General features: G+C 52.2%; 5 protein-coding genes across 5 annotated transcripts; 1 reads left to right on the top strand and 4 right to left on the bottom strand.

Moving 5' to 3' along the window:
• Positions 1–2,031: 2,031 nt before the first annotated feature.
• Positions 2,032–3,753, bottom strand: J4E82_007662 (uncharacterized protein; the record flags this gene model as incomplete). The annotated part of the gene is made up of 5 exons (XM_051733906.1): positions 2,032–2,397; positions 2,470–3,343; positions 3,396–3,513; positions 3,568–3,676; positions 3,730–3,753. The coding sequence occupies 5 exons, from the start codon at positions 3,751–3,753 to the stop codon at positions 2,032–2,034; spliced, it is 1,491 nt and encodes a 496-aa protein (XP_051586317.1).
• A 524-nt stretch (positions 3,754–4,277) lies between these two features.
• Positions 4,278–5,923, top strand: J4E82_007661 (uncharacterized protein; the record flags this gene model as incomplete). The annotated part of the gene is made up of 2 exons (XM_051733905.1): positions 4,278–5,047; positions 5,107–5,923. The coding sequence occupies 2 exons, from the start codon at positions 4,278–4,280 to the stop codon at positions 5,921–5,923; spliced, it is 1,587 nt and encodes a 528-aa protein (XP_051586316.1).
• Positions 5,924–6,441: 518 nt separating this feature from the next.
• ARD1 (N-terminal acetyltransferase A complex catalytic subunit ard1) lies at positions 6,442–7,660 on the bottom strand (the record flags this gene model as incomplete). Its single annotated transcript, XM_051733904.1, has 4 exons — positions 6,442–6,558; positions 6,639–6,898; positions 6,997–7,168; positions 7,520–7,660. 4 exons carry the CDS (start codon positions 7,658–7,660, stop codon positions 6,442–6,444), a joined length of 690 nt encoding a protein of 229 aa, XP_051586315.1.
• Positions 7,661–8,053: 393 nt separating this feature from the next.
• Positions 8,054–8,784, bottom strand: J4E82_007659 (uncharacterized protein; the record flags this gene model as incomplete). The annotated part of the gene is made up of 2 exons (XM_051733903.1): positions 8,054–8,564; positions 8,612–8,784. The coding sequence occupies 2 exons, from the start codon at positions 8,782–8,784 to the stop codon at positions 8,054–8,056; spliced, it is 684 nt and encodes a 227-aa protein (XP_051586314.1).
• Positions 8,785–12,058: 3,274 nt separating this feature from the next.
• J4E82_007658 (uncharacterized protein) lies at positions 12,059–13,222 on the bottom strand (the record flags this gene model as incomplete). Its single annotated transcript, XM_051733902.1, has 1 exon — positions 12,059–13,222. The coding sequence occupies one exon, from the start codon at positions 13,220–13,222 to the stop codon at positions 12,059–12,061; it is 1,164 nt and encodes a 387-aa protein (XP_051586313.1).
• Between the last annotated feature and the right edge of the window lie 1,790 nt (positions 13,223–15,012).

Below are 15,012 nucleotides of genomic sequence, written 5' to 3'. Positions count from 1 at the left end.
ACTGTCTCTCAGGTCCTGCAATTCTGAAAGATGTCGTGCCGTTTCCAACATGGAGGACGAAACTCTGTAGCTCAAGTGGACGGAGACACAATGGTTCATGTTGCTGCTCTGTCTGACGTGTCGAACGATACGACTGTTAGATACGGTCGCATTACAGAGTCTAATGCGAAAGCTTCGCCGCTTCTCCGGCTTCACAGCGAACTACGCAAGAAAATCCATTCATGTGTCCTGGCTGGTTGCCGGATGCCGCCCATCCAAGACATTGCGATGTAGATTGATCTTGAAACGCATCACTTGCCTGTATGGAGCTGTATACAGCTTCCACCTTTTACTACCGTTCGACATTAACAATGAGCTGATCTTCGTTACAACCATCTAGTTCTCCATGGTCGGGAAGATATCATCTCCCGACTACAGGTTCGTCCTTCCGACGTTGGCGATCATAGCGGCTGTTTCCTGTCAAAAAGTGGTTTCAATCCGACCATCTATGCTCTTGTTATGACACTGGAGGTCTGTATTATGTCAATCGGCTTCCTCAACCGGGAAGTTTCCCGCAATGATTTTGATAATGATATCCGCTTGCGAGCAGTGATTTTCACAACACTCGCCGCGCTCAAGGAAGGCATGTGTAACGAGAAGAGTTGGAACACCCGAGGAAACCAAGACAGCTGCAAGGAAAAGGCTCAAACATAAGGCCTTGGAAATTTCATCCTAGGTTAGAGACTCCCAGCAAAGACTAGACTCGCGCGCGCCAGAAGCTTTTGCCGAAAGCCTTGTGCCAATTCAGCAAAATGCTTCTACGTAGCTGAGAAAAAGAGCAACCCGAGAAAATAAACCTAATCTCAAGTTCCTGCTTGAGTAAAGCCAAGAGCTGAATACTAATCCTGATGGATGCCTGTTCTAGCTCCCAACGAGTGCCTATCCTAGCTTCTTCCGAGTTAGCGCCATGAAACAAGCACACTACATATCAACAGCATCGACAACCCATAACTTACAGCCAGATCTAAACGGAGGGAAATGAAGATGGAACCCTCATCTGCAGACATGCCATGCGACGGCACCATGTCAGAAATGTAAGCTGCCCATGTTTCAACCTTCCCACTGATCATGACTTACACCTCTCGTGCCAGCACTCACAGGAATCGTCTCGCATCACCCTTTCTCCGCCTACTAGCCGAGATCCGCAACACAATCTACACTTACGTCGGCACATGTACCTATGCTAGTGTTGACGTCTGGACACAAGACAGCGATGCGTACCAGCCAACTCTCAAAGTCAGATTCCGGCTTCCCGATTTACTCATGACGTGCAAGCAAATCCGACAACGAAGCAAAAGACACTCATTTGCAAGCTCATGACTGTCGACACCGACTTGGCTAGCTAGCGCTTTTGGTTGGCTTCAATTCAGAACTGCGACCACGAATTCTGTCGAGCTCATCACTTGCTTGAGGGTTCCGAGAGACTTTGCTGCATCTGTTGCAAGAGACGCGAGAGCTCACGCATCGAGATTCCGATATTATGGATCTTGTACTACCTTCTCCTTTCCTAGCTTGGACAAGATCATCGTTAAAGGTAGAACGAAGTTGATGCGCGATGGTATAAGGGTGGCGCTGAGGGGATGGGCCAGGAACAAGGCTCTGGAGGTCATCTTTGAGTAGTAGAATGATTTTTTTTTTCTCCCCCATCAAGTTGGCCGCGGAGGTTAGAGAGCAATCGCATTAAGCAGAAAGATGTTGGAGTTGGGTCGGAAGAAGATGGCTAGGACATGTTGAAACAAGATGATACCAGGAAGGCGCGTTGGGGTCTTGGTATGGGAAGAATGATGTAAAGGTCATGTTTGAATGAAGATGAGCTGAGTGGTGAGATGGTCTGGCACAGAAGGGTGCGCTTACTCTTGATAGTAAACCGAGACAATAACCCATAATTATTTCTCCATGTAACCGAGAGAGAATATGAACGTCTGTTGAAGAGTAATCTAAACCCTCTCTCTCCCTCCCTCTCTCTCTCTCTCTCGCCCCACTCACCACCCCCTAAAGCCCAAACTGCCCCTCAACCTCCCTCCTCCTCTGCTCCCTCTCCATCTCCTGCCTCACCCTCTCCACCTCCTCCGTCATACCCTTCTCCCCCTTCTTCCTCTGCCTCTCCTCATACAGCGCCCTCCCCTTCATAATCCTGCTCACAATCTCCGCCGCATTCACATTTTGGAACTCATGGTTGGCGATTTCCGTGTACAACCCCAGCGTCTTGGCCACGGCATACGGGTCAAAAGCCAAGGGCATAAAAGTGGTTTTGCCGTGGTAGACGGCTGCGAGTGGGGATTCGGGGTTGTAAGGGAGGGTGTGTAAGAAGGCTTTGCTGAGGGAGAAGGGGGCGCCGAAGATGGCGGAGTGGATGTACTGCGTTCAACATATTAGTCTCTTTGTACTTTTTAAAGGTAGAGGCCAAGGAAGGGTGGGGGGGATACATACTTTACATTGCAGCACGCAGAGTCCGCGTTCAAAAATGTTCATAATGGGATAATTAATCCCCTTCCAATGATTAATCACCTCATCGTCATGGATACCCGCAATCAGAAACACGGGCCCATAGTCCTCACCCGCCTTCTCTATGCGCTCCTTCTTCGCTTCCTCGGTATACCACCCCCTCTCTTTAGCACCCTCCTCTTCCGCCGATGTAACGAGCCGCAAAAACTCAATGTGGCCCGAGGAAAAGAGATCCCAGCCGCCGTCGACATACACGACTCTTTGACCCGGTTTCACGCCCTTGCCTTGCACCAGCTGGTGGAACTTGCCCTTTTCTTCCTTGACGGGACCGAGAGCCGAGGCCGTGGAGGCAGCGCGGACGGCACCAGGGCGGTGGGGAGCGGTGGGCGAGGTGGGCGAGGCGACGGTGTTGCTGGTGGTGGTTCGGCGTAGCTTGACAGGGCGGGAAGCATGCCAGTACCATACGTCGCAGCCGGGCGCGCGACCCGAAGCATCTGTGGCGTAGTCCTTGATGCGCTGTAGCATGTCCTCGCCAGTCTTTAATCGCTCTTTCTCGTCGCCTGGGCCTTCGTCGCCCGAGAGCCGTTTCTCGAGCGAGGGTATAAAGTGCGATTTTGTGCAGAGCAGCATGCGGCCTACGAGGTCCGTGGTCGAGATACCGGGCGTGCGCTTAACTACCTTGAACCGACCGGCTGCTTTGACGTAGCGGTAGCAGTCTTTACCGTCGCTGTCAGAAGTGATGTCATCGCCGTGGACAACGTATTGGCAGCCGTAGTGGGTGATCCAGGGGAGCGAGGTCACGTAGGGCGCGCGAGGGACGGCTTTGGTAGCCCATCGGCAGGCTTCGACGGCGGCGACGCTGTTGTCGTTAGTTGTGAACAGAGGGTAGTCCAAAGGGTGGTTTTGCGCACCGCTCGTCCAGGCGCATCACCGTCGGGCCCTTGTTCTCCATGATGGCTTCATCCGAGTGCACGCCGACGAATAGCTCGTTGCCCAGCTGGCGCGCCTGTAGCATGGCGCCCGCATGGCCTGTTCTTCATGGTAAGCGCTGGCATGTAAACGGTAATTGTGAAGCCCGCATACCGTGGTGGGCAAAGTCGAAGCAGCCATCGACCCATATGCGCTGCTCAGAAACTTCGACATCTTTTTGAGGGTCCACGGGCCACTGTCCCTCGGTGGGAATCCACTCTCCCTATGTTTGGTCAGTTGTTTGCGCGGGCACGGGCGTGGGTGTAGGGCGCGTACTCGTGCGCTCTGTCGGCGCTGCATCGTGAGTGGGGTAGCGGGGTTGGCAGTGTAAACAGTAGTAAACAATAACTCTGTGTGTCTGGGATGTGTCTGGGAGAGAGTCCAACGGCGTCAAGAGTGGACCGTGAGCTGAAGCGCAATTAAGCAGCACCTGCCACTGCTGGATTCAGCCTAACGTGGTGATGGTCGCACGTGGCTCCAAGGTCCCGAGGTGCCTGAGATGGGCGAGGCTTGAGTCGAAGCTATGGCATCTGGGAGTGGATGCGGTGAGCAGGGATTCGCCTCGGGCGGCGTGTTCCTGCGTCGGGATAGGTGAGGACGGCATCAGCTGTAGCCGCTCCTCGAAACACGTTTTGCCTGTGCGCCAGACGATCAGAGTCGATATCTGTCCATGCTCTTTGCCATGTACATTACCATGTACAATGCCGTCTTCTCTTTTGCCGTGTATGCACATGTGTAGTCGCGACATAGCCATCAGGGAGCAGCAAGTCTAGGGCCAGGGTGAAACAGCCCCTGATCGCTCGGTAGCCCCACAGTTGAGAATCATGGCCGACCACGCACCCCCATCGTCGAGCGCTCAGGGCATCTTCTCCCGCCGCCCCTCGTTTTTTGGTGGAAAGAACAAGGGACACAAGCAAGCACTGTCAACTCTATCCCCGCCCACGCTCAATCTAACGCCCGTCGCGGCCAGCACCAGCCCCGAGCTAGACACCCCCCCTCTCGACCCGGACCAATACCAATTCCCCCCTAGAGTGCCTACGACGCCACAGCGACGCAGACAGGCCAGCAGCAGCAGGCACAGCATCGCATCGTCGGTGACGGATCTCGGCTCTTCACTGCGGCGCTCACGGTCCGCCTCGCTTCGAACCAACACGTCCGACGGCACGGCCAAGACATCGTCCTCGCATAAGAGGCTCCCCTCGGCCACCCTGGCGCTCACCTACTCCCCCGAGAAGGCTCCGATCCCCAACACGACGTCCAATGCCTCGCGGCCCGCCCTCTCCATCTCCACCTTCTCGCGCAACAAGCAAAAAAGCAGCGACAACGTAAAGACGGACACCGTCTACTACGACAAAAGCCCGCTGAGTGCTGTCGACAAGCCCAAGACGCCCTTTGCCAACATGGCCGTCCCCATCCCACTACGACATCCCCCCTCGCAAAAGGAGATTCTCCAGGCAAACCAGCAGTCGAACCGCACCCTCGCGCCGGCAGCCCCCATCCCCGTGCCCAACGGCTCAAACCCAAACCTGATATTCCAGCACATCCACGAGCTCGCCTCGAAACGGATATCCACCCTGGACTACCTGCGGAAAGCGTACGTTTATCTCCCTACATACCTCCAGTCTCCGTACTTCAACTAACACCCCCCCACAGCCACGAAGGCAGAATCTACTGGTTCAACACGCTCCTCTTCTCCAAAACAGACCTCACGCGCCTCCCCTCCTTCACCACGCGCAACCAAGCCCGCCGCGCAACCCACTACCTCCTCCTCGGCTTCTCCCTCCCCACCATCCTCGACCTAAACGCAAACTCGCCCTCCGACTACCTCAAAGCCCTCAACGCCCTGCTCATAGAATTCGAACAGTACCAATCCATACACCCGGCCGACGGCTCCACCCCGTCTACCTTGTCCCGCGCCCGCCTCCCGCAAATGTTCAAGCGCGCAAATATGGGCATGAGCATGACGATGGGGTCAAAAGGAAGGAGATCGAGCTCTGCGAATGGCGATTTTCCTATGCTCACGCCGAGTAATAGCTTTTCGGGGAGCGAAACGAGTGGTGCCGGTGTTGGTGGTGGTGGTGGCTTGAGCGGCAGCGGCAGCAACGTCGATTCCTTTTCCTCCCCGCCCACAGCAGACCACGACTCCCTCCTGCCCAACGAATCATACACGCACTTGCAAACCCCTTCCCTACCGTTTGACCCAGACTTTTTCAGCACGTTTGCCACGCTGTGCGATGTTTTGATTGATTGCTACACAAAGATTCTGAGCATGCTGAGTACGCCCGAGAGTGTGGCTAGTGCCGGTGGGGGTCAGCCTAGTCTCGTTGGTGATCTTTTTAATAAAGCTGATGCGAGGGTGCGCAAGATTATACTTGCGGGCGTGGTGAGGGAGTTTGAGGATAGTTGTAGAGCGGGGTTGAAGAGTGAGGTTGGTGGCGTGGGTAAGGTTGTGCTTGGGGGGTTGATGTAGAAGCGGCGCGTGAGGAGCGAGAGAGAGGGATGTGATGATGATGGATGTATGTGTTATCTGATTTATGATATCCACGGTGGTAAACATGGGGCGTTGGTTTTTTTTTATCATTATTATCTTTCGTCTCTCGGGCGTTTTAGAAAGGGATTGGAGAGGTGGGGAGGATGGTGGATGTCTCTCTTGTCTCTGATACTTGGCATGTGCCTCGTCTTGCAGAGGGCGTTGTATATAGCATCCCGCATCCCGCATCTACACGTTGCATTCAAGAGTAAGACGAGAGGAACGGGCTGGGCCTAGCAAAAGGGCCCTTTAACTAGACTAATACCAACGCAAAGACGGTCTTTCAAAACCAAAACCCTCTTCGTTGTTCATCCACACACATCTTGCATCAGACCCGGGAGTCCTTCATACGTTGTTCACCCAAGACGAACGGTAGACGTTCCTACTCGCCTAGCGTACAGTCAAGCTCCTCACCTCTCTCACAACCTGCCCGTGTATTTCAGCAATAGTTGCCTTTTTTAAGCAGCAGTCGCTTCACCCTTTGGCGCCTCCACCCTCTCCACAAGATCGACAACACCCTTATTCCTTCCCACCTTGACCTTTGTCTTCTTCTCCGCCTTCTTCTTCTCCTGGCCCTACAACAACACACAAACCTCATTAGCCAAAACCATTCCACTGTCCGCCGAAAAAAACAAGGGGCAGGTCGAAAACTTACCTCATCACCCACAGCATTCCCTTCATCCACACCCTCGCTGGCTCCGAAGATTTCTTCCTCCTCGTCTCGCAACTGCTCCTTGAGGTCTGCCAGCTCGATCCGCATACTATACGCATCCTCGCCATCTGCATAGTACTTGGCCTCGATCTTATCGACGGTGAAGCCGAGCGTCTCGCGGTAGAGATGCAGTGCCGCATTATTAGACACGCGAACGTGCAAGGAAACGTAGTGTGCATTAAAAGTCTCCGCCATGGCGCGCTCTGTTGATGAGGAAATGATATTAGTTTCGAAAACATGGTGTCGTTAGGGTAGGGGAGGGGGATTAATGTGTCGGGAACAACATCAAAAAGCCACGTACGGGATTGACGCATCAGCTTCTCGGCTAGGCCGAGACGCCGGTGCGTGCGCATTACGGAGAGAGAGGTGATGTGGCCGTGTTGAACGCCGTCGGTGGGCTCTTCTTCCATCTTGGCAAGGACGTAGCCGACAATCTTTGGGGGATCGTAGGGCGTCTTTGGGGGACGCGAGACCTGTTGATGAGCATGTTAGTCTTGGAACGGCTCTTTGTGAACAGACGTGTAATTAGATAGCAGAGTTGGCAGGGTGAGGGAGGGTTAGTTTGGCATTTCACGCAAATCAGAACATTACAGCTCACGCGGGGGCGTCCCTATTGCCATCCTTCTTCTCCCATGAAGCTGTAGAACAGCTGAGACGTATTCACCGACTCTTCGGGCTATTGAAAGCTGTTTCCCAGTCTTTTTTTTTCTTTCGAGAACCGGTTTCCTAGCTCTTTTGTGCTCCTTTTTCTGGGTGCGTTTGGTCCCCGGCCATGGAGGGGCAGGCCATTTTCCCCCCATGTAATCAGAATGAACAAAACTTACATCAACAGCTACGTAGCTCAACTGCGGCCAGCTCATGGCATGATACAAGTAGTACTTGCAAAAGTAGTTCTCGGGCAAATTGGTGATATTGGCGAGCTGGACATGGGGAATGTCCGATGGTCGTAGTACGCGGATATCCATTTTGTATGTGTGGCGTCTTCCTAGCTCTTTCTGGAATGTATCGATTGCCTTTACTATTGACTTGAGCTGCCGAATAGCACTGAGTTTGTTGCGATTAGGTCGGAGCACTCAGATATCGGAGCGCTAATGCGAATGCGGATGGGTGGGATGGGGATGGTCTGGAAAGCTTTGGTGAGGATTCGTGAATGGGGCTCGTGCGTTATGTAAGCAAGGTTGTGGAGTTCGGAGATTAGGATTAGCGTTGGGGCTAATCGCCGTTTGGAATTTCTCGCCATTTGTGACATTGAGCTATTTTGCTTTGAGCTGTGATACAGCCATCTACCTAGAAGGTGCTTCACCGATTCACAGTTTACCCCCAAGTCGTCATTCAATCACCCAGCCCAGCTCACCCTCTCATTTTGTAAACTTGACGTCGAGATTCGGAATGCCGAATGCTTCACGGAGCATCCGTGTGTACATCTCGCTCCGCTTGACAGATACATGGTGGTCCCAGAGCTGAACAAATATCTGTCGCAAGCACGGATAGTATGCCAAGTCCTCCTTTTTGATCTTTCCCTCAATGATGGCGCGTGCGTTACCAGCTGTGATCTTACAACGCATAATCGACGCGGTCCCCACACCAGGCATACCGGCGCACATGTTCGACAACCAGAGGAAGCGAAGTGCAAAGTAGCTGGGAGCGAAGAGAGTGAGGCCGAACATGTAGATTTCAGCCTCACGGTAGAGCTGGGAGCAGGCGTACATGAGTGCGCGGACGCTGGGGTACGTGGTGAGGACGTTGTCTTTCTTTGTGTGAGGCTTGTTGATAGCGATGACGGCTCCGGCGAAGACGTTCCAGTAGATCATGTTGCGGAGCTCTGCAGGTAGACGCAAGAGCCGGGAGTCGACCTGGTTCCTCTGGGTGCTGCGAGATATCAGTGTCATGTTTTGTAGCCATCGCAGGTAAGTTACATCTCCTTTGTGTCTTTCACCTCGAGTTGAGGATCCTGACAGCGCGCTGGTCGCTCGCAGTTGATGTGAAATACGTCGTCAACGCAGCGCAAATCCTCGTCGCGGTCATCCTTTTGCTCTGGCGGCAAGACGCGAGGCTCCATGGAGCCAAGGTCAGATAGGCGGAGCACCATGGTACCAGTGAAGTGCGGTCGCTGCTCCAAGAATCGGTGTTTGGATACAAGAGGAGTAAACAAAGCAGAGTTTGAAGAGAGTTGCCAGCCAATGTCAGCCGCAACGCTAGGTCACGGTGCGCATGAGTGCAAACGGCGACTACGTCTTGGCGTCATCTGCATTCTGGTGAGGTGAGTTGGCGGGATGATGTGAAGAATGAGTGTTCTTATCTTGGAACCCTACCTATCGATTCGTTATGGATACCCACTGCTACAACTCTGTTCACAAAAGTCCAGCCTGCTGAGTGGCACTGCGAGGCTATTGCATGCCGAATCTTGCTCGACTACCCATGTTGTGAGTTTCATTCAACTCTCAGTCTGCCTAGACATAAATTTCAGACGCACGCTCCCAATGAGCAAGAGTACGATATTAGGATGATCCATGTCTCAGATTCGTCACCTAGGCATGATAGCCCCTCGTAGCTGGTCAAGATCGAAGTTGAAAAATTCTTCTCCGCCTCTCTGACGACAGAAAGGGAAAATTGGTAATGCTATATGTACTTGAAGTGCAATGTCATCTAGGAAGTCAAAAGCGGCAATAGCTCGTCCCGAGCTAACAACACGTTTAGTGGTGTGAGTCTCAGGAACGGTATCTTTAGAAAAACGGGGCGTAGGCGGGGTTTATTTCTTCTTACAATCATCCGGGATTGAGGACCAGATGAGTTATGAAGTGCCAGCTATCAAACTTGTGCCTATACTATAGTCATAGCATGTTCATCGCATCGACGGAAGAAAGGGAGTTCTGATGGTCGTTGTATTGGTGTTGGAGAAGTAACTACCAGGTCAATACTTCCTGATTTGGAACAAGAGTTGTATTTGTGACGAATCAATGTCCCTCTTTTCTTTCACTTTCTTCCCACGCCATTAGCCACTCCGTCACGAAAATTTCCAGATCTTGCTTTCCCGCCCGAACATTCCTTGAGACCTGCTTGACATCTCTTTCCATATTTCAAAGCAAGACAGCTTCTAGCATTGCGGATCTGTGATACATCGGAGCTCTTTGAACTGGCAGTATCTCATGAGTGATGTCCACCGCCCAGTACCAACATGGCATTCACTTCACTACTGAGCCTGACTTTGCCAAGTGAATTGGACTTCAGTCAGTGAGAAAACAGATCTCCATATCATTTCCGAAGAGCCTCCTCAAGGCTGTCTCCATCCTTTCCGTAGCGTAACTATCGTTGATGGAGGGCCACGACATGAGGACCTTGCGCAGCGCAGTGCAATTCCTGAACCACGAGCGCTGGTATTTACGGCTTAGGATTCGGTACGTGACAGATTGAGGAAGTCGGATGATCTGAACCTGGTCGAGTGCAGTCTGGCATAGAGATTCGTAACAAGCCAGAGTGCAATTGACTAGGCTGTATTCCAGAGTGCTATAGACTAGGCTGTATCCCAGTTGGAAGACAGCTGTCTTCCAGAAGTATGGGAGTGTTTCGTAACGAAACTGTTTGCAGCTGTGTGCTAGGCCCAGTGGATATGGCATCGTAGGTAGATATGGTGGGTCCCTATCGCGAGGCGGTTCAAGGACTATCTCATTCGCGTCAAAGGTGAAATGATAGATCCTGTTGCGAAGCTCGGCTGGGAGGCGCAGTAGAGGCGAGTTAAGCTGGTTGCTGCGTATGCTATCATTGTTAACGTGGAGGAATACGTGAGCGCCGCTTACTTACATCGCGTCGACGTCTCGGGGAGCGGGATTCTTGTTCTCCTTAGCCATGGTGTTGGCGAGATTATCCGTAGTCGTGGGGATGAGAGGAGTTGATTTCAGAAAGAGAAAAATTCAGTGTGCGGAAATATCAGCATTCAAGGTCACGAGGAAAGTGGGAGGCGAGGTGACGGTGAGTTTGAGAGATTGTTTGACTAGCGTGCAAGAAGTGACTACCGATACCTCGCCAAGACTGCTGTGTCGACTCGATGATCAAAAGATTGCTAAAAAATCGCTGACTCATACTGGGAAAGGCGAGGATCTCAAGAATCCAAGCTTTTAGTCTCCTCAACTAGCAGTGTTACCAATAGTAATAGTTCGGGCCTTGGGCTGACCATCTAAGTGGGATACGACCTCTGTAGTGTTCAGTGATCTTCAAACCCTCTCGAAATACCATTCAAATGGTTCCGAGGGTGACCATCTAGGTGGGTAACCATTTCTAGTGTGATCAGTGATGATCAAGCCCTCCATGTCGAAAAGATACCGCAGCTCATCCCTCTCACGTGCATTTGTCCAAGCTAGGTCGCGAACGTGGAGTCTCTCTAGACCAAGCAGACACTTCGCAGGGCTATGATCCCCCAGTACCATCTCGACCTTGTCCCCATAAATCACAGCCATCGCTTCTCGTGCAAACTGGGCATTGATCTGTATTGAGGTGATGAGATGGCGATACTCCGGGTTGAGGCTCTTGAGACACAACAATCTAGACTCTTCGTTTTGTCTACTAGACAGGTCCAATGTCGCGAGACTGTACATGAGTTTGACGGCCTCGGTGTACAATTGGCTGCAGGTAAGTAGGAAAGTCTGGGTAAAGGCACAGCCCTCTTTGGAACCACTTGCAGGATGACCGTGGTTGACTGTAGTAGAAATACAGACGTGTGTGTAGATCGTAGTACGAATTTCGCCGGGAAGACGCAGGAGCGGCGAGCTGAGCTGGTTCGAGATGGCGCTATTCGAGTCAGCTAGTCGTTTCTCGAAGGATGAACCGCTCAACTAGACTATACTCTTCGACTTACATCTTGTTTTGTTCTTCGCGGTTGATGGCGCGTAATTTCTCGCAGTCGGTACATGCTTTGTTGCAGTCGGAGGCGGCGGAAGCCATGTTGCGGACTTGCAGAAATCGGTACTGAAAGGACTGCAACAGGAGAGTCGATGTAGTGATATAGATTCATTATACATGAACTATTATAGCGACAGTGAGTCCGTGGACCAGGCAGCTGCCAAGTTAGCGAATTATCACGTGTTAGCCAAGAGTACCTTCATCCCGTGGTTGACCGCTGCTCAATGAAATGCCTCATACACGCTTGTTTTCGCTGCACTGGAAAATGTATCAAAACCTCTAGAACTATTCTGATAGCTCGTTTCCCATAAATAACTTCAAAACTATACTCGATGCCTTGTCAAGTTCAGCGAGATTTTGGAAAGATGGGTATTTTCTAAGATATTCACATTCTCGATATAGTATGTACAGCCAAATTGCTATGAAAAGAGTACTTATACAGCTGCCCAAATCCATTCGACTTGACCCATCTAGACCTTAGGCTTCTTCAGGTAGGTCGGCTCGAGTGGTGGGTCAGCGTTCTTCACCAACATCTGCACATATTCGTCGAACCAAGCACCAGCAGCGGGCGCACCAGCAAGACCACATGCTCCATCGCTCTCGCCACCAGGCTTGATCCAGACCAGAGAGTCGACGTTGGTGTTGTTCTGCTTCGAACCGGGTAGAGCGCCATATCCAGCAGGCTCAACATTGCACCACTCACCCCACTCTGCACGAGCCCCAGGAAGGGCGACGCGACCCTGGTCAATGATGAAGTTGGATGGTAGACCCTCAGCCTCGAGGTAAGGAGCGAGCGACGAGGCGTAGTGGCTCTCGTCCCAAGATGGCGAGTACTCGGTGTAGTTTTCGCGTACTTTGGCTTGAAAGGGGTTGTAGTTGGATACGTTGGTGGAGTAACCCCGGATCTTGGCGGCAGGGTTGAGTTTCTTTGCCATAGCGACGACCCTGGCAAAGATCTGAGCGGTGGGCTTCAGGTTGTCTGCCCAGCCGAGCCAGCCTCCGTGCGCAGCATCCATGTACAGATGTACGTTGGGGAACTGCAGCTTGGCAATGGCGTACGCGATACCCTCTTCGTAGGCGGGAGTAGCGGTGGCACAGAAAGGGACGCCCTGGTTTGTAATGGCGTTACCAAGGGAGTCCGGCTCGAGAACAATGGCGAAGTCGAGATCTTTGGCCTGGGAAACAAGCTTGGCGTACTTGTCAACAAACTCCTTCTTGTAGATCTCGAGGCCGTTGTTCGCTAGACTGAGCTCGCCGGCGGATTCTCCTGCAGAGCAATCACGGTCGGGCAAGTTGTACAAGACCAGACCAACGATCATCTTCTTTCCGGGCTTCCTTTGTTGACGAGCTTCCTTGATGGCAGTAGGAATGAGGCTAAGGCCATCACGTGTAGTAACCCAAGTGAAGGTTGAGATCTTCTGAGCAACTGTGCGGGTGCGCGCCGCATTGAGGGTGTCGTTCTGGGCCGTGAAGGAGGCGATAGTCTGGTCGAGTTTCTTGCCGTAGCTCTGGACGACATAGCGGTCTTTACCAGTCCAAGGGTTGACGGATGGAGGTGTAGGTGGCTTGGGAGCTGCAGATACAGCACCAGCGAAGGCGGCGGATGCCAAAACGAGTTGTGTGAGTTGCACCATGATTGAAAGAAAGACTTGAGTGACTCGAGATGATGAGCGACAGTACAGGAGACTTATCTGGTCTTATATAGAGCGTCGTGAAGACGAGTGCCGCGGACAGTGTGCATCCAATAATATGTCTTCCCTTCAACAGGCTTGGTACAGGCTTGCCCTCACATTTGCGTGGCTGTCTTGAGCCGTGATCAACGGTACCGTCGGCCCGCCCTATGTGCTGATTGCACTCAAGAAGGTCCAAGTCCTTGGTCAGAAGCATTGACATCTCGCATGCAACGCGCCGTGGCGGCGTTGCTGTAGTACTTCATCGATAGCGTACCGTGCATTCTCTTTGGCGAATGTAAGGAACAGTTGTTTGCCCCTACAATGGTATGTAGTCCTGTTAACAGTATATTAGCCAAGGCTCAGTCTACCGGGGATGGTCCGGGAAGTCAATATATCTGCGCACTTTACCCGGCTTCTACCCCTGCTTCGCTGGAAGACCGACCCCACAGTGTGGATAATGATATTACGACCACAGCGAGCTCCTCGCAGATTGGTCGACGTGGTGGAGCTACTGCTGTGTATATTGCGTTTAGAGTACAGCGAGGATCTTGTGTCATTTCGCGCTGCAGCTTGCCATTTGTATACACTGTAAAGAATATTCGTTGCATCTTCTAGCGTGACTGTGAGCGGCTCTACCCTGAGGCTGAGTTGGATGTAGATGCTGCAGCCCGCGATGCAGGTACTCCACATCCGACAACTGTCCAAAGGGAAAGGGGAATGATGCGCATGGAGGCACAGCTCATTGCGCAATCTGAGCGATCGTTGCGTGCGGATGTTGGCTTTGGACTGATCTCTTCTCGACAATGAACGCATTTTCCAGATGCGACGCATCGCGATGAACGTGGCACGCTGCCACCTATTCACTGTCTATGTATACTCACCGGAACATCTCGAATGCTGACTGGATGCGCGCTGTACAGAGGTAGCGAAAGAAAGCACGGAAATGATGGTGCTGTGCGACAATCATGTCGTACAGGACGTTCCAAGTGGAACAAAGCGACTATCAACTAGCAAAGACGTCGAAAATGTACAGAGACACGCATATTGGCCGGCATGAGGTATCGTTTAGTTGAACACGTGATGTTTCGACGCGAACGCAATGGGTATGCGTCGATTCCCCGCAGATGAGGAGATGAAGCACCACTAGCGGCTTGGCAGCGCCTGAGGGCATTTCGTGCTGCGCAGACCAGAGTTCCACCGACTCGCTACCTTGACTGGCAGTCTGCGTGGCATTGATTTGTTCGAAGGCGTCCAGCGCAATACATGTACAGATCATGGCGTGCTATTCTTGATACAGCCGGCGACAGACTGTGGATTCTTCGACTTCATGGCCTAGATTCCAGATGACTTAGTTCCCACTGTATATCGACCTGAAGATGTTTGCAGCAATCTAAATTGTCATCTTTTCTTCGTAAATGCGCGGCATTGGACGATGGTTTGAGGAAGCAACCATTGAGAGTCAAGTTGGCAGCCAATGTAAATTCCTGGGTCAGATTATAGGGGAAATTCTTGGGATGCACTATTGTGAAACGGAAACCTCAACAAGAGTATCATAATGGGGAGGGTGTTTGAGCTTGGCCAGCTCGGTGGGCTGGCTTGAGACAAAGCAGGTGGCAGTCGAAAGGACGAGAATGTGGAAGGTCGCCACGTGTGCCCGATAAGTGAGGTTGTCTAGCCGAGTTTCTCGCAACACATGATTCACTCAAAATAGCAGCAGCGAGACCAAAATATGTCCGAGCAAAAACCATACA

Source organism: Alternaria postmessia (assembly GCF_024291825.1).
Source record: "Alternaria postmessia strain BMP 2775 chromosome Unknown scaffold_54, whole genome shotgun sequence".
Taxonomy (NCBI): Eukaryota; Fungi; Ascomycota; class Dothideomycetes; order Pleosporales; family Pleosporaceae; genus Alternaria; species Alternaria postmessia.
The sequence above is the reverse complement of the archived record's forward strand: the minus strand, read 5'-3'. Positions and strand labels throughout refer to the sequence as shown.